At 34.1% G+C, this 19,866-nt stretch overlaps 1 protein-coding gene across 1 annotated transcript in view; it reads left to right on the forward strand.

Annotated features, from left to right (window-relative positions):
* The first annotated feature begins 2,887 nt into the window (after positions 1-2,887).
* LOC129257193 (AP-4 complex accessory subunit RUSC2-like) overlaps positions 2,888-19,866 on the forward strand; it is a 37,993-nt gene continuing 21,014 nt past the window's right edge. Inside the window, exon 1 of the mRNA XM_054895469.2 lies at positions 2,888-2,893. Within this exon, the coding sequence (XP_054751444.2) occupies positions 2,888-2,893 (6 nt within the window). The remainder of the gene's footprint in view (positions 2,894-19,866) is intronic.

Below are 19,866 nucleotides of genomic sequence, written 5' to 3' on the forward strand. Positions count from 1 at the left end.
TTGAAATACGTAAAAATGGGGTAAAAATCAGTAAAGGATAAAACACAAATCGTACAAACAGCTGCAAGATAACATTATTAAGAATGTAATTGGTGCCTGACGTAGCATTGAATTGATAGAGCCATGTATTTGTACAAGTCTTCTATAGATGACTGCATGGCAGATCACTTTCCAATCAACCAAAAGACTGACATCAATTTATTTAATTTATTTTACATTATTTGTACACACCTGTCCCCCAAAGTCACTTCCAATGTTGCTGACAACATTATTCCTCTTCATGTTGACAAGGAGACAAACATAGCCTGTGGTAATTAATCTGTTTCCTCATTCTAGTGAATTCATTGACCCCAGCACCACACACAATTGGTTGTAGAAATTGGTGTGATATGTGTTTTACCTGATACAACCAACACCCCCCCCCTGCCCAAATTATGTTATTGAGTTTGTAAATAGCCACGTTTTCTATCCCTACTTGAACATTTTTTACCACTTTAACATAAATTCACATGCGCAGAGAGGGTTTATAATGTTGACCATGAATAGTTGCACTTGTTTTGCAGCATTTTATAATCCTGTAGCTTAGCTTATAATTGATCCACTTTCCCCTTCTAAGTGAAAGAATTATCCATTCCTTCTTAAGTCTCTGCTTCCTAGCTCCTTTCATTAAACAGCTTTGACCACATGCTAAGTCTCCTTTCGGAAGGAGGGTTTTAAGAAGTCTCAACACTTTTCGCTACTTCCTCATTTAAAGATTTTAAGTTCTAAGTGCAAGTAGACCTAGTCTTAATACTCTCAGTCTCAAGCACTTCCTAACTGTATTAAGAGGACTAAATTTAGGAGCTGAACCTGACCCTTGCATGCCTTGATTTCTGGAGCTAATTTAGACCGATAGATGCGGGAAGGTTTTTGATTGGTCGATGACAGGTTTCACAGTCTTTTAGCTCTCTTTTCCATAATGCAAAATTGCCAATTTATTAGGGTCAAATGCCCAATTTGGAAAAATTTTCAGTAATGAAATTAATTATTCATTTACATCTCTTTTACCACAAATGAATGTCTTTAATACCTTCTTTTAAACTTTCTAATATTTTGAATATATATTATGTTTGATAGCAATCGGCCTGAAATATCCAATGCACAATATTCATTGACCTTTAATGAACCTTGTTTGGTGAAGCATTTAAAGTAATTTCTTGAAAATGAATTTATAAGGAAAATATGGAGAAAACATATAAGAAAAATATTTAGAAATTTGAAAGTCAAGTTTTCCATTTAGAGATTGAATTTGATTTAATAGAGCTTGAATTTTAAGATGGTTTTGGAAAAGTGCTTTCTCTCTATTATGCCTCCTCAATGATTTCTTCCCATCTAGAAAACAATGTAAATTTTGTTTTGCATGGAATCTGAAAGTTCGAAGTTTACAACCTCTTCTGAACTGTGCTGTAAGTTTGTTTTATGGGAGAGGAGGTTTAAATATTTCAATATAATAGGTACTAGGTACTCAACTGCAATAAATTGTGCAGGCCTTAATGACCACAGGAAAATCAAATTAATCCTGTGGTACTAGGAATCAATGTATTTTGTACAAAATCGATGGAAATGGCAGAATTCAGTAGTCAATGTGTAGATTGATCTCTGCACATATTTGATCTTTTAATGAACATTGAAAATGCATGTTCTAAGCAGAACCAGGGCTATGATTAACAACAGTAGTAATCAACGAGAAGAATTCTTTGATGAATTTGCTTTCTGTCAGTTAAATGGTATCATTTTGAAAGCTTACAACTAGAAGCTTGTATAGACTAGTTAAGTGTTACATCATCCAGAAAATATTTGGTTTTCAGCATTTCCAAGACCATTTTTCCATAGCGCATGATTAAAGACCTTCATGCATTACTTAATTTTGATATTAATGAGTTCATGGTGGTCCAGAGAATAACTTGGGCATTTATGAATCGATTCCCGCCATATTCGGGCTGTGGATACTTTTCACCATGCTCCAAAGACACATGGTATACAAAAACACCTAAATAAAGAACAAATTTATTATTCTGCATTGATTGAATGTTTGTAAAACACAGTCTTGTAAATTGTTGATTTGAATATAATTTTTTTTCAAAGGTGTCACCATGGTGCCTGTTGTGCTATAGAGACTTTGAGATGATTGGTCTTTGATAAGGTACATACATGTACATGTACATTTCACATGCACACTAAAAAAACTCTAAAAGTATAATTCACATGAATGTAGTTTGTTACTTTGATCATTCTTTTTATAATTTCAGTCATCTGTTTCTGTCTTTACTTGAGTCTAAGAGAAAGTGAAATTCTGTAATAGTCTGATTAGTTATTATACTTAATTACTCTGGCACAGCTTGGAGTGTAGGTGGTTACTTAAAATATCCTCCTTGCACCAAATATATCCTATAGCTGAAGTTTGTATTCGTTCTAGGTCTTAATTTGATCGTATATTGCCTTGGAGATAAGCTTGCGACCTCAGATGTTATATTATTATGATTATATTAATGAATCATAAGCTGATGTAATTTAGAAGTAGTGAAAAGTTGCTTCCTACAGTACTTGAATTCTTGATGGCAAGGTCTTAAAGAATGAAATCCAGTAGCAGCTACAGTTTTAACAGGATTAGGGGCCAATTTCACTATCTCACAAACAAAAATGCACATTCCCCCCCTCCCAGCTCAAATAAATGTTGAAAGGTTAGTTTAAGGTGACTTTTTCTTTCCGTTTATGCATAATTTTGTTCAGTTTGTATTTCACTGTCATGTTAAGAGAAAACCAAAATGTTAGGGAAATTGAGGTTGATTTAATTGAAGTGTTTGTATACAAAAGTAAGATGCTAACAAAATTATCTACATGGTTAGTAATGGATGTAAGTAATACTTTCATGACACCCTATTGTGTGTGAAATTGTCTAAAAGTAAAATGGGAATATTGATTATAATACATCTATAAATAGTTAGGAGATTTTGGAATCACCAAAATGTTCTTAAAGGAAGTCTGCTTTGCACTGTTTCACATGAACTGAATACAAACATAATTTTAGACACATAATAGAGTCAGGCCAAGTCTCTTAGCCATTTGGGGGGGGGGGGTTGTATTTTTAAAGCTCTTCGTTAAAAGCACTCCATTGCGATGGACCTTTAGATTATTCATAAATAAAAAAAATGATGAAGAAAACTTGCCAAGAGCATGAGTTACCCCTTTATAGGTTAAATTTCTCACTTTAATCTTGGATGTACTCACAGCAGTGTAAGCTCTTAAGATACCAAGGTTTATTACACCTGTTAATGGTTATAGTAATAAGTAACCCAAAATAGATACATTATCTAATTACTCATAGGTTAGCAGAATGAGAAAAGCTTGAAGCAAAACCAGTAATAATTTCTCATTACCTGTTCCTCCATTGGCAATATAAACCTGTAAATGCCACACCCCATGTACCACACTGCATTATGCAGTGCCTTGGAATTTAGCAGTTATTACATAGATAGTTGTGTTGCACTGCAAGTGTTAACCATTCTCAAATGAGATCAATTATTCAATATCTACTGGTGATTTCCATGATGACTGCGCAGGGAGACCTTTGGTCCGGGCACTATGCCTCCATTTGTTCGCACAACAAGATAGCAATTATCAGCTTACAAATTACATTTCCCCGCATACCCCGAGGATGAACCATGCATGGGTGCGTTACCACTGAGTACCCTGAGTGCATGTGTATTTGCATCTTAGTGCACAGCCCCATTTATCATGTCCTGCCTAATTGAAATGCATATTTCAAGGGAAAAGTAAGTGGAAACGTATGCCATCTCATTGGATAGGCATATATTTATTGAGCACATGTTTTGGAGGACCTTTGCCCCTTTTCTGTAGGCCCCTGTTATTGCAAACCTGGTGAACAAATGAACACAATCAAGGTCTGGGGCCATAGAAGGCATGAAATAATTACAAGAGCTGGTATCTCTCTTCTAGATTTAGTTGGATGTACGCAGTATCACCATTGGAACTGTTGTTATTCATTGAAAACCAAGGTGATTATGAGATTTAAATGAATTCCATGAGGATGATTATTCATAATGAATGATTCTAATTGGAATACAAGGTGACAAGTTCTTATCAATGAATGCAGTTGTAATATCTGGTATAGTTATACTTGTGGTACTCATAGTCTATCAAATGACAGTAATTCTGCATTTCCAATTGAAATAATGAACAATTTCTAATATGAATGTATATTTGTGTATATTATTAACTTTAACCATATACTTTCAAGAATTATTGCCAGGTTTCCAGACATTAAATATTGGCAGTTAAAAGAACAATAGCTAATGATCTTGCTGTGATCATGGAAGAATAGCTTGCAATCATTCACTACACTGAACAGACCTTGTATTTTAATTTGCAATGGTTTTAATTGCTTTTTATTTCAAAAGGGCAATCAGCTCTGTTGGAGTTTGCACTTCTAAAAATCTATTCCTACACATTAGAGCTCAAGTGTGGAGTGAAAATATCAATGCAATCAATGAAACCCTTCCGTCAACAAAAAGCAGACCACCAGTTCAGAAGATTGATCCATCAACGATCCTCCGATCCCATCCTCTGACCATTTGGCCATTTACGTAAAACAGATAATTGCTTTTGTTAAGTCTCCCTTCCCCAAAGCCATATGGAAAGAGAGGTGTTTGCCACAAATACCACCTCAAGTCGTGCTGTATTTCCGATCGATATGTGGAAAAGACAAACTTGATGCTAATTACTTGGATCAGGTATTGGGTCAGAAAGTACTAATTGCAAGATGTCCAATAGGAAGATTTATTAGTGTGTGTGTGGTTATTTTAGGAGTGCTATCAACTTGAGCAGGGTGGGTAATTAATTGATCTTGGGATGATGTATCTGTGTCACACAGGGGTTAATTAGGAATTGCTCAAAATGGCCGCTTGAGTTTGGTAGATGGATGATGGCAGTTCTAGGGCAATAATGAACTAGGCAAACTGACATGCTTTCCTCCTCTCCTTTCCTAAACACCATAAATCTTTCAGGTCTGCTATTGGTAGTTATCTGTGCCAGCAAAATAAAGATTGGGAAGCTTTTGATGATAGAATGGGAGCCATAGCGATGGCGGGTGGGGGGGGGGGTGGGGTTTGCCAACCGTGAAAGAGTGCTTTCTGTGAAATTGTTAGTCCTGACCTCATTTCACTAAACTAGTTTGTAGATACCATGCAATTAGCTAAGTAATTAAGTAAAGTGCTAAAGTAGGTGTTACAACAGATTCAGTTTGGATGCAGAAAGTCAAATGTGAGTGCTATGGACACTGAAACTGTTCACACACTTTGACTTCTGTAATAAAAATTGGAGCCTGGTACATAGAAGATGTATTTAACGATAGTGTATTCAAGCAATGCAATGTTGAACTTGATAAAATGATACTGTTTTCTCTAAAATGGTTTGTTTTTTTACAGTAAAATATTGATGCCAAATATATAGCAAAATATCTATATTTATGTTTTTTTTTTATTGAATGACTGAATAATACAAGAGTGTAAGATGTTTGTTTACAGCATTATTTTGTTTAAAATGATTAAATGTGGAAAATTTAAAGTTATGTGAAGGCTATATTAGTATGCAGTCTGATATGATATGTGAAAAAATGCTTTTTAGTTATTTTCAAAGCCAAAACTTAATAACTCTAGAGAGGAAGAGATTTATTTCATTTTTAATGTTGTAATGAAGTTTAAAATACATGTGGTTGGACCCATGCTAAGCAGGATATCTGAGTGAGTGTACTTTTGCATGCCATGCAAAAAAAGGGGCTAAAACTTGACTGATTATCATCACCAACGGAAACACAATCCTTATCACTGCTTTCAACCTGTCATATTTCCCTCATACAGCATCTATTTTTATTATTATGTTTACTACTATGAATGCTAAGTGAAAATATATCTTTATACAGTGTGGTTTTACCTCAAAACAGGTCATATTGATCAGTGCTAGCTTCCTTTGACAAGCTTGACAGATAACAGCTTGTTGTTTTGGGATCCAGGCAAGTTGACGTCTGGTTCCAAAGAAGGTATTTTTGCTGAACAGGCATAGTTTGCTTTTAAAGTGGCAAGATTAGTAAGTCACGGCATCATTGTCTTGTTTTGTTTTGGTGTTTTTGTCAGGTATAGTAGGATTCTAAGGTCAAGGTATATCTTGCATGGTGTAATGCTGACTCATTTTGAAAGTAAGTCAAATAGTCATGGAAATTTTGTTAGGAGAGAAAAATAAAAATCCATTTAAATCATCAAAATTAATGTATTGAATATAATTCCATAAAACAAGGGATTGAAATCATGCCAAATATTTTTTTGAAAGAATATATATGCATTCCTTCTATTCCGATTTCAAAAGACGATAGCCATTTTGGAATAGGATGTCACCTAATGTAAATCAAGAATATAGTCACCTTTTCACATTCTACTATGATCTCTACAAAAATTCTCTCGAGATGTAACTTTTTATGTTGTGTCTACTCTTGTCATTTAATAGTATTGTAAAGATATGATGAGTAATTGTATAGTGATAGATTTATTTCCATGTCTCAAGAGAAGATGAAATGAAAAAAAAAGTTCTTTTGAAAGTGTTGATTGATAAACCTTTTATCCTTGGCAGCTGCCTGCTCCTCCATATTTCCCACAATTTCCTGATCTGATCCAAGAAGTCCATAGCGGACCATGTTGCCATTGATTAGGGTCAACGAATCCTTGGTTCATCAGAGTTGATTAGGAGAGGAAGTCTGAGAACGGAAGACTTCTTGATACCCACAGGAGAAGAGAAAAGTCAAGACTGAGTCTGTTGCCTTGACCATTTTTGTGCATTCCTCCACTCCATTTCTTTCCCTTTCTCATTGGTGATTTTGCATGATTTGATTTTTCCTTTAATTAGCCAGTCAGCATCTTAATTCCATTCATCCCGATTGACCACTGTAAAACAAATCTAATAATTTTAGAAAAATTAGATATTCCAAGTTATTTGGAAAACTCCAGTAAATCTGATTTATTATGATATTTGACCAATTCACATATCAAGACAAATACTGGGATAGAATTTTTCTTGTTAAAAGCGTATGGAAATCACAGAATGTGGTAAATGATGGGTTAACCAAGTTTCAAATATAATGAAGTAAGTTTTGAGTTATTTTGTCCTTTTGATTATTAGATAGCAGTCATGAAAGATGATTCCTCTTTTGTTTGTTCATATCACTTTCAGATGTTTTTCTTTTTTTATTAACCTGATATACATGTACACCAGATTTCCCAGTGGAAATGATATAAGTATTATCCAATCCTCTTTAGAGTGGAATGATAAATTGAATATAATTAGCAATTAAAGTACTCTTAATGGGTATTTCTGAATTTTCTAATTTATGTTTACAAGCATAACACGGGCAACTAAATTTCATTATTCCAATTCTAAAGGGCAATCAATAGTTATCAATTTCCCATAAGAAAATTGGTTACATTTAATTTTTAAAAAATCACCAAATATCCTCCTTACATCATATTGAAATGTGTAATTAAACTAGAAAATAAAGTAGTACAGATTAAAACTGAACATATAAATCCCCAGGTTCCATTTTGTAGTTACTTTGACTGGAAAAAAACAAAATCAAAGCATTACCAAACTATAAAAATCAGAGGCCATGGGTGACTTGACAACCAATCGGTAGCAGATGACATACAAACTGTACAACAGTTGTTTTCCAGGGCCTCAAACACTGATAAACAGTAGATAATTATTATTCAATTTTACTCAACATAGTGACAGCAGTGGTGGAGGGGGTGCCCCTCCAGTTTAAATCCAATTTGGCCGGTGATGATTCGAACTGTGCCAGTGAGGAGGGCTGTTTTTCAATGTCACAATGTTTAGTGGTTATACTTAATGAAGGAGTGCACCTTATGGTGCTGTATCTGTCAGGGATGACAGTTTGTTGCCAGGCTATGAAAACATGTCCCTTCAAAGTGATTCCATATTAATGCCTCTCTATCTTAGGAGAATGGTGGTGTTAATCAAATATCATTATTTACTGTCATTAGCTTTATGTTTGTAAGAGTTACTGAAGATTTATGTAAATTGTGAATTTTTTCTTCATCATCATCATCTTCTTCATTGGCATTATCAATATATTCCTTATTGTCACTATTACTATATTTAGCATCAATCATCGTCTCATTGACATTGTCCTCATCAGTAGTACTTCTTGCTTTACCATAATCACTTTATCTTCATCATCATTTTCATTGTCAGTGAGTGGTTTGATCATTATCAGATATCATCGTCACTCTCAAGACACAGACAAATGACCCCAGGGGGGGGGGGTACTCGACCAAAAAAGTAGTAGGTATGTGCCGCGGGCGAGACAAAAACGGGGGCCTTGGAGCGGACTTATTGTAAAAATGAGGGTCCTCGGAACGGGCTTCGGAACTACAATTGATTGTGAAAACGGGGGTCCTTGGAATGGGTCGCCTGCGTGTAAGTGCGTATGCATCCCTATGGAACGTGCATGCAGCTAGCCCGGCGGCACGGGCGCCAGGTGTGCTAGCGCAGAGGCGATGGTCGGACAGCGCTCTGCGGCCGCTTTTCACCAAAATTGCGGCTCATTGTAGCAGATCAATGCGGCCGGAACGGCGTAACGGAAAATATGCAAAGCTTTGGAGCGGATTTCTTCCTTCTTTTTTCTCGATAAGAAGAAAATGCTATGCTTTGGAGCGGCTTTCTTTGTTCTTTTTTTCAATAAGACAAAAATGCTATGCCTTAGAACGGAAATTTGAGTGTAAAAATGGGGGTCCCTCCGCGGCACATACCCACCATGCATTATATACTGAGTGCCCCCCGGGCAAATGACAGCCAAAGAAGATCACCACATCAGTTTTAAATACTAGACCTCTATAGAGACAATGGGGGGGGGGGTGTTCTGAGTAATCGATCAATCTTGCCATTTAAAACAAAAGGCAAGTGAGGTACTGACCCTGTATTCAACTTATTGAAAGGAAGCTGTCTCAGCGAGCCTTGATGACAAAGTTGGCTATTTTGTGTGAGAAAGGTGGTGTTTAGCTACCAGACTCTGTTGCCATATTTGAGCATCGAATTGGGACAGGGCAATTTTTGTGTGAGTCAGAACAGATGCTAACTTGCTTAAGAGGGGTAAATAATGAATTGAAAGAGAAAAGGAGGTTTAAGGAAGGGGACTGAGATATATATATAGACTTATACAGAGATGTTTCAAGTCAGAGGGTGAGGGAAATAAACGGGAGAGCATTGAGGTTAGGGAGGAAGAGAAAGATGAGGGTGGAGAGAAAGTATAAAAAGAGAAGGGGAAAATGTGGAGAGAGTATAGGGGAGGGAGAGAATGACAGAAGAACGAAGGATAGAAAAGGAGAGCAGGGAAAAGGGGATAGAGAGCAAGTGTGTGTGTGAGAGAAGGAGACTGACAAGAATGAGTGGTGAAAATTGAGAGAAGGATAAAGTTTGTGGGGAGAGATGGCCAAGTTTGGATCAATTCAATTTTAAATGAGTGGGAGGAAAGAGACCATAAACACAGAACCGATAGTCAAGTTTGATTGATTCTTAATAAGATAGAGAACACAAATATTTTGACAAATATGATGTAATTGTTCTATGGCAAAAAACAGGAAATAGGATTTTGAGGATTGAAATACTAATTTGGAAAATCTGTTTGCCTTTATTCAGGGTAAATTATATCCATTTATAATTTGTGCTTTAGCAGGGAAATTAGTTTCCTTCAAATTTCTTTCATGGAATGTTGAGCTTCATAGATGAAATGCTGTCGGTGCCTGTTTGTTCTATAATTCAACATGAATTTAACTTCTCTCAATGAAGGAAGAAAAAGAGAAAAATCTTTAAAATATATATATTATGAAGTGGAAATGTTTTGTCATTTCTAAACCAAGGAAGTGATTGTGTCCCAGGTAAATGTCATATATGGCCTTCAGACGGGGCATCCTTGCTAAGAGGAAGTCAAGAGATGCTACGGAAGCGAGGATGGGCGGATCTTAACCATAAATGGAAAACACAATGAAACGAAAAGATCTTAAATCTCTGCTAAAACAATACAATACATTGGTACCCTGGGTGGACTTTAACTTCTGAGTTATGATGAAATATAAACAGAGCCCTAGATTGTTTAATTGTGAACTTTTACATTTATTAAATAATAAAGTGTGAATTCACTAGATTTTTGGTTTAACATGTCGAGTTGAAAATTTGAAACCTTGGAAATCTGAAATGTGACCATTGAAAGTCATTATGGAAATAGAACTCATGGATTAGGGATTGAATACTTTGTCACAGGAATAGTATTTTCAGTGAAAAAATCATATGATTGGAACAAAGAAGGATTGAAAGATTATACCATCATCGTCCAAACAAAAAATATTTAAAAGGTTGTTGTGCACAGACACAGGAAACTATAACATTAGACTGTTATTGGCCTGTTATCCTAGCAAAGATAAAAAGGGCTTATTTTAGAATTTGGGAAACAGTGTCAGTGCATTTCTTCTCTCTTAGTCCTTCCACTTTTTCATCTTAATATATTAATTCTTCATTAAAAACATTCATTGGCTATATAAAGACTTATCAGTAGTGATGCGATGAGATTATAGTGGAGTGAGAATCCTGAAAATATTGCCTTTTTTAATATATGTCTCTTCTCCTTTTATGAACCATGTATTGGATTGACTCTCAAGTCATAACAATAATGTCTTTGAACTCTAAACCTTTCTTCAACTTACTGAAGATTTATTAAGAATGATGTCCCAGACATAAGAGGAAGATAACATGATCATATAGTACAGGAATTCAACGTTATTCTAACTTCCTCTCTTGATCTGATACAGAGAAAATCCGAAGGATGGTCAAAGCTAAATTTAAAAGAGACCTTTCAGTTGATGTAGAAGGCACAATCCTACTACTATCAAATTGAAAAATGGATAAGTAATCAAGCTTTTATGGAAAAAAGAGGAAGTTTTATCTGATTACTATCTGCCTCTGTTTTTGTTTTTCGCAAAATAAAATGATTAACTAGAGATAAAGCAATGCATCTGCAGCTTCACTTGAATTTTGTTAAACTTATAAAGGGATAGGAAAAAGTACAAATTATTCAGCAGAACAGCCAGGGTTGTAATAAAAAACGTTTTTTATTAAAAAAAACAAATAAAACGTTTTTTATTGTTTTAAAACGTTTTAAATCGTTTTAAAACGTTTTTTTTTCCCAACGAACGATTAAATTTTCTGTAAATCAATAAAACTATACATTTAATACAGTATTATTTAAGCTCTTGATGTTTTAAATACAATTTTGGAGTAAGTAAGAGACAACTACAATTTTTTTCACTGAATTTCCAAAAGAAAAGTTCATATTTTCCCCAAAATTACTAAATCATTGAAATTGAATGCAAAAAAGTATGTTGACATTTTATAAGTTTATTCCTCATACATGCACATACATTTGAATCCAGGGGGTAAGAAGAATTTGCACAATGTAAGAAAATGACATAATCTATAGACTAGTATGGGCTTTCAAAGCTTAATTTCATTTAATCTGCTTTATTTCATTTTAATCAATTAAACCAATTTTAGTGCATGAAATACAAGTTGGGTTTAAATCTATAAATAAAGCCCTTATTTCTTTAATTGAAGAATTCTAATCAAAATATTTTTTGTGTGTTTGTTTTAACTTTTTTATATATTTCTTATGTACAGTTTTTTTGGTTAGGTTTTTTTTTTAATTGTTAATGGAAATTATTGGCGATAATTCCCCAATCATGTACAAATATTGGTACAGGTACGAATGTTGGCGAAAAATTCACATTGGCTTTATACATGAAATCACGTAATTGAGCGATTCAGGGTCTGACATGCACTTGACATAATCGCATACCCATGCATGCATCCAAAAAATAGTCTAGAACAATATGGCGTGGCCCTGTCATGCTCATGGATTCATCATAGAAATTTTTAGGGGGCCATTACGGTCCTCTGGTATTGCTAGGGTTAAAGGTCAAGTCCACCCCAGAAAAATGTTGATTTCAATCAGTAGAGAAAATTCAAACAAGCATAGTGCTGAAAATTTCATCGAAATCAGATATGAAATAAGTTACATGTATGACACTTTAAAGTTTCGCTTATTTTTCACAAAACAGTAATACCATCTCAGTGATATGCAAATGAAAGAGTCGATGATGTCCCTCACTATTTCTTTTGTTTTTTATTGTTTGAACAATACAATTCAATTTTTACAGATTTGATAATAATAACCTACTTGACTGAACCAAAAAATGTTAAAACCATGGTAATTCCACATGTTCAGGGAGGAATAAAACTTTATTTCACATGACAATGAGAAAATAACGAAATAAAAAATAAATAGTGAGCGAGTGATGTCATCAGTCCCCTCATTTGCATACCGACCAAGATATTTAATTGTTTTGCATACCAGTAATTAAGCAAAACTTTAAAATGTCATAACTTTATTATTTTACATCCGTTTTTGAAGAAATTTTCAGCATAAATATACATGTATTTTTCTTGGGGTGGACTTGTCCTTTAAGGTTTGCTAGCTGACAATCTTATACTGAATTAAACTACTTTTCTTCATCTTTACGAAGCGCAAAGTTTCACCTGCTTTTGTGTGTACATGTACCTCAAGAATACAATGTCAATTTTTTCAGTCTATTTGTAAAGTATTTTTATTATGCTTGTGCAACTCCTACTATTACACAATTGAGCTTATTTTAAATTGTGTTTCTTTCCCTGTCTAAAAAGTGAGCACAACACTCAGATGTTTGTTATAATGAGAATATTCTTACTATAGATTGATGTGCACAATTGAACAAGAGGATTTCAAGGAACATGACAAAGTGATGGAGAAAGGAGGAATAAGAAGGAAAGAGTGGTGTTGAGAAAGAGATTTAGTAAGAAGAAAATAATATACCACTTAAGAAATAAAAGTATAAAAAAAATATTCATCTAAAATCACATCCATGACCATGCATATTTATAACACACAAGTCTATGAGGCGTTTTAAAACACGTTTTTTATGTAAAAAAAACGGGTGTTTTAAAACGCGTTTTAAAACATGTTTTAAAACACACCGTTTAAAACGTGCCAACCCTGCCAGAACTGTGTTTTGTTTGAAATATTGTTGAAAAATAGGCATATAGCAATTAAAAATCCTTTTTCAAGTCTATGTCGTTTCTTATTGAAAATAAAAGATGCAGCTTCTTAACCACCACAAATGAAGGGTTATTCCAATCAAATAGAGTAGTCGATATATTTAAAAAAATTGTTTAATCCCATGCTGCCAAGCATACTTTGAACTAACAATAACTTTATAACCTGTTTCATTGCTTAGCTATGTTTCAAACTACTTATTAGATGTTATAATTTTTTTTTCATATTCTGGAATTTGGGATATATTTAACAAAATTCAGAAAATGAATTGGCAGATTGTTCTTGGAAATTTTTGTTTTGTACTCTGCTTTCATTGCTCTTGTTCTGATTCTCAAGAAGATTTAGTGGTAATCCATTTTTATTTATAGAAAATATACCTTCTTATGTTTGGCAGCACCCAGAAGCCAAAACCTCAATCCCTCCACTTGAGCACAAATCTGAAACCAATATATTTTCCAAATGCTGAGTAATAAATTCCCCCGCTTTGTCAGAATCATTCTAATCTGGCTTGGCATGCAGGGACTAACGTACCTATTAGGATAAATTCATGACTCAGGTAGCGTCTCTACAATCCATGATTTTCATCTAATGAATCAAATTTAGCCCTTCATACCCAATATCTGATCTGCTTTACCCACCGTTTAAGCAGCAATCTGCATGTTTTGAAATTTAAAATGACGTCTTGCTGTGATTAAAAGGGCTCTGAATAACATCATCACCTAAATTTAATTCCCCTGAAATTGACATTGCTCGACGGACCATGTTGGGGTCTGTTTACCGATTATGGATTTCAGGGGGGAAATACTCAACTCAGCAGGTGAAATTGTCAGGGCAGGTGTTAATTGGAGAAGTATGCTTATGGATTTCATGTCGCCAGTATGTCGCATCTGACAATTCATGAATTAATGTTAAATGGAACGTGAACGCAGGATAGATTAATTAGGATATTCCTGCTTTTTGCCGATTGCAGTATTAAATGTGATATTGATGATTATTCTTGCTTTGGTTGTATATAAATTTCTTCCCATTGAAGTGACCTTCGTTCAATTTAATTCTAATCTTCTTGCTTTTTGCCAATGGTAAACACTGAGCTCTTTGATGATAAACTCAAAGGAGGTGAATAGATGTACATTTTTAAGAAGTGATCTACATGTATGATCGTAGTATAGTTTAGTAGCCATAAAATAACCATGTGACCCAAATAATTATGAAATATTTTGTGCTCATTTTGGACTTGTTGTATTAAAAAAAAAAGGTACAATATTGTAAATGTTAAGTTCTGATATGGTCTTGTACAGGAGAATTGGCAGCTGTCTCTTTGAAATTGTCTGTTGGGTTAGTCACTTTTCCTTTCTTTTTTGTTGAATTTTTGTGTTTATTACACTATTCATAGAATAATCTTTCTGATCAGAGAGTCACATTACAATGCATAATGAGTAAATTTACTATCAATGTTCTTTGATTCAGGTTGACAGGCAGTCACAACATTTAAGGAAAGCTTGTTATACTTGGCCAAACGTTCAGCATTGTTTAGGAATTTATTCTCTAAGCAGTAAATCCCCATAGTGATTCTCCAGCATGCGTCAGTTGGCAGGGCTGTGTACCTTTGTCAAGGTTTTTTTCTCTAATCTATTTTTCAGCAGCAATTACCAACAAACGGTTCAGATAGAAATGATTTATTTGATTGAAGTAATATATTTCCTTGTAGCCAGTCATTCCTTCATGGGATAGATGAACAATTAGATTTTGGGTGTTCTATATTTATCTTTTCATCTTTTTAGAAAGGGTCATGGGTCTTTATCAGGATAAGATATGAAAACATTGAAAAAAATTGTAGCAAAGGTTTGGGGGGGCAAGTTTGTGATGATAAATTGAAATGAGTGATCATTTCTTTCATGCTCCTAGCAATATGAAATTTTAGATTTCTTATTCTGTGTATAGTAATGCAGAAAAAAAGAATTTTACTCTGCTGTTATACGAAACAGGTATGGTCACTACCCCAGGGCCCCAGATACCCATCTGTCATTGAACCGTACACATATCAACATAGCAGTTTGTTTGCTAACGGAAAATGTCATTAGACTTGACATCATCACATTTCAGCATCACATCAAGTCATGTCTTCTAATGTTTCATACAGAGCATACACCCATGTCTTGTGCAGTAGCAAAGAAAATACTTGGCAGAATTACAAGGGCTTAGGCAGGTAGTAGGGTATCACATAGTAAAATTCTTTCAAATCCTATTTAATTATATGCAATCATTTAATCGCTACTTTTCAGAATGTGTTCTGTAAGACCTGTGATATTTAGCGAAGTGCTTTCCATTTTTATTTAAATCCTTTTCAAGTGAGCAATCTCTCCTAGATATGAAATCATTTTGATCCTATCTATGTATTAATGGAAAGAAATTTAAAAAATGGTCCAGTAATTGATTTCACAAGATTTGCCTTACCAAGCATTGTAAAACATATCCTGCCTGGATTGATTTTTTTTAAAAATCAGAAATCAAGAATATGCGTTTACCTACAGCTTAGTTATTTGTCTGTTATTAATGCAAGGCACTAGGTGATGTTTTACTGTATTTTTAGAGCCAATAGGTCATAATTGCTATTATATTTTTAATTGCATTTGAAGTGGTAATCATAATGTATTTTCTGATATTGTTAAGAGCCAGAAGCTGGGGAAATGAACCCTGGCTTCCCCCTCTTGAGATCATTCTGTAAGCCCTTTGCTCCCAGGGATGTGATGACATTAATGTTTGAAACGGGAGGTTTGAGTCATGTGACGTTCCCCTCTTTACCTCTGTGTAAACTCTTGGCTCTCTCTCTATCTTGATATGATGAAGAACATGTTCTTAACATATGCTAGCCCTGGGACCCCAGGGCTGATCAGGAGCGTGCTCTTGAACAAGATTTCATTTTAATGTTGAAGAATAGATTTACCATCATCGAGGGCCAACAGGGGCAGAATTAGTAAACCTCGTATCTCGCGTTGGTGGAGATACATAGATTTTTTAATTATTTTTTTCTTCATATCATGAATTACTTTTGCATCGTAGTTGTCTATGATTTTATTTTCATTTCTTATTTGTTGAAATGATTTATTATTGTCATAAAGTGAAGGTATATTTATTTCAGTTTAAGATTCCCTTATATTGCAAAGTCAGAAAATTCATGAACAGGACTTGGCCATTTCTGCAAAATTTGACATTAAACAGAAACAATCCGTTTAGAATCTACTGCATAACAATTGATAGAATTAAGGGACAAGTTGAAAATTGCTCTTTATTGCTTAATATGGCCATGCTTGTGGAACTAATTTCCTCTATCATGGGAATTAGCTCACAAACTCCATGTACTATTCAAACTAGTCATGTAGAAAAAAATGCTTTACAGGGTGTTATGATGTCTTTTCAGCCAAACTCTCTTCCTGCTATTTTTGCCAATGAAGTAATGTTGCTGTATTACACCCAATAATAGCAGGAAGAAACCATTACTAGAAGGACATGGCTCTTAGGATCTTGTCATGGTGATAATCAAGGTTGATTTTATCCAGGGCCATGGAAATAAATAGAATGGCATATCTCATACTTAAGAAAAAAGGAGCATGATATTTTAAGCAAAAATTTGACTTGGCAAAATGAAAATCATTGAGAATTACTGAGCCAATTCGTATTTAGAAATACCACCTTGAAATATGTTAATTTGTACCTGCTAGATCATGTTGAGAATATTCATTGTCACCCCCCTCCATTTTAGAAAAAAATAAAAGGATGCATTTACGATTTAGCCAATGTGATTGACTTTATTCAGAAGTATTTGGGTCATTTAGGGTTCAAAGAAATTCAAAATTAATGACTTGTTACAGGATTTGTATTCTTAACAATGTACTAATTAACTTGAACAATAAACTGCTAATTTTCAACCATGAATAATTGAGTTAATAATTGAAATGATGCATTTCCAATCAATGATGCTAGACTGTGTTGCACCTACCATTATACATGACGCCGTATGAATAATGTTCTACCATGGATGTACAACTAAACTAATATATCCCTGTTCTACAGTGAGCCATACGTGCTATGCATTGCCTTTATATTGTTGATAGATTAGGCCCAGTTTCCAAAGAGTAATACAAAGACTGTGATTACTATCATATGTTACTGAAATCTTGACATTGAATAGATCCCAGCCACTTGAATTAAATTTGAATAAAATTAAAAATCTTGAACTTAGGGTTTTTAATTTTACGAGAACTTCCCTAGAATGCAGAGGGTTTGGATGGGATGATTGCAACCGCCCATTCCTGGTGCAACATATCGCTCAGACTAGATGCATTGATTTTGTTCTAATTGATTTTTTCAAAAGATGTTTTGATTAGTTCCACATTTATTGATCTCATGCTCCACTTTCCATTGGAATTAATGATATATTTCTTACTTCATTTTCTCTTTGAACAGATTCTCTGTTGCTTTTTGTCATGGGGCATTTATTTTGTACTTTCCTTTCCTCTTCTGAGCTCACAAGTGATTACATCATTACGACCACTCAAATCCACTCACAAATATATTCTCTTTTTTCTGATCTTTTTCACAATCTCAGTTTTAATATAAAAATGTTTATATATATACATTTGGTTTCATCAGAAAGTATTAGTAGATCTATGAACTTTACATTAAACGCTGCCCAAGATGAATAAATATCATCTTTCAAACCCTTTGGATGACAGGTATCTATTACGTTAAAGAAATCAGATAAAATTCCCTTTTTAATTTTTCTTGACACTAATAAAATAGATTTGCATAATGATGCTTTCTCCCTGCATGGTCATTTAAATTGCTTTATTTAGACTATACTTTATTTTATTTGAAAAAAATACATCTGGAGCCAGGAATATGCAATCCATAGATATGTAACTAAATCTGTGGTGAGATCATCTTTTCATATGGTGGTTTATGTGAATTCTAGTGGTCTGGGGAGAGAGAGAGGGGGTTAATCCACTATGAGTTCAACAACCATTGCCCAGCAATTGTTTTCCATTTCCAGTAAATTCCTATGGTTATTCTTATTAGTTTATGATTTGGACAAATTACCCTGTGAGGATCGTAGTGAGATACGGAGCTCTTACGTCAAAGAGCCCTCGGCAATCTCCTCTTGCAAAGTGCACATCCATTTCGATTGATTTATGAACAATTTCACATTTCCTATCTTTCCACTGAAAAATGGCCTTGCCCCAATCTATTTACTTTTACAAGCCAGTATCCTGTCATACCATTTTTGCTGAGCTGGAAATGCTGTAATAAGATGAGATAGAAATCCATTCTATATCAATTATTTTGGGTTGCTGTATTATTGCCATGTAACTTGGAATCGCTTGCTATGTAGGTCAGCTTAATACACACTGACAGTGTGTGGTTTGAAGCTTTGATAAACAGATTTCATTTAGATTTGATCCATGCTTCTTGCATGCTGCTATGATGAAAAAAAATCAATTCATTTGCATTTTAGACCATATGTTTAACTTTTTTGCAAAATGTGAGGTTTTATTTCCCAAATGGAGTAGCAGTTGAGACTTGTGATAGAGAAAAAAAAAATAACTTCATTCAATATCAAATTATGTAGATGAATATCACATTTTTTATGTTTATTAATTTCATATTTCCATTGATATTCTAATCTGTTGAATACTTGTATCAAATTTTGTCATTCCCATACATGTGCTTTTGCACAGGGTCTACCTGTTTTAGTAGGCATGAGGGTTTATGCTTTTAGAAGAAGTATGTAGGATTTCTGTATTTTCCTATTGCACCCATGACCAATTTTTCTGCAGAATGATACAGAGTCACTTTCCAATTCAATAATGGTTAATGAATCCTCCGTATCTAGGTTATGGAATTTTATATTAGATTTAGAAAGAAATTTATAACACAAAAGTTGTTCATCTATATATATATCGGCTTGAAGTGAAATGTGTTTTTATTAAATTTGTACCTCTTCCCTCCCCTTGTTGTAGTCATGGGGAGAATAAGTACTTGAAATAGACTGCAGCTTTGTGTTTGTATGGTTTATTTTTCACACTGGATATTTTGTTACAGATTTGAACAGTCCTGGCAAAATTTCAATTACTATAAAGATAGTATGAACAAAGGTCAGAAAATTGCAAATCAAGTCATTGTCAATTTCTTCTTCTCAAAATAAATGATCTATGTAGCAGACTCATCAGCTATCATTGATGTGTATTGACAATTGAGAAAATATATTTTTGGTAAATTTGCTATTTAGACAATTCAATTTTGATTAATTAAAGACATTAATTCACTAAAGATGTGCATTTAATCACTACCTTAAACCACATTTTATATTTCTTTTACAGAAATATATGTGAATTATATTAACATATTCACTTTACATTGTAATTGAATGTAATCGAATTCATTCATTGATTTTTTTATTGATTTATCATCCCTATACGACGCCAATAGCTTCATCTCTTTCATACCACAATGAAATCTGACTTCACTGAAAATGAAAGTTACCCTCAATATTGCTGTGTAATGAGGTTATTATTATGAGGTTGCTTTGTTCATCTGTCCTGGGCTTGAAC

The sequence above is a fragment of the Lytechinus pictus genome, chromosome 3 (genome assembly GCF_037042905.1).
Source record: "Lytechinus pictus isolate F3 Inbred chromosome 3, Lp3.0, whole genome shotgun sequence".
Taxonomy (NCBI): domain Eukaryota; kingdom Metazoa; phylum Echinodermata; class Echinoidea; order Temnopleuroida; family Toxopneustidae; genus Lytechinus; species Lytechinus pictus.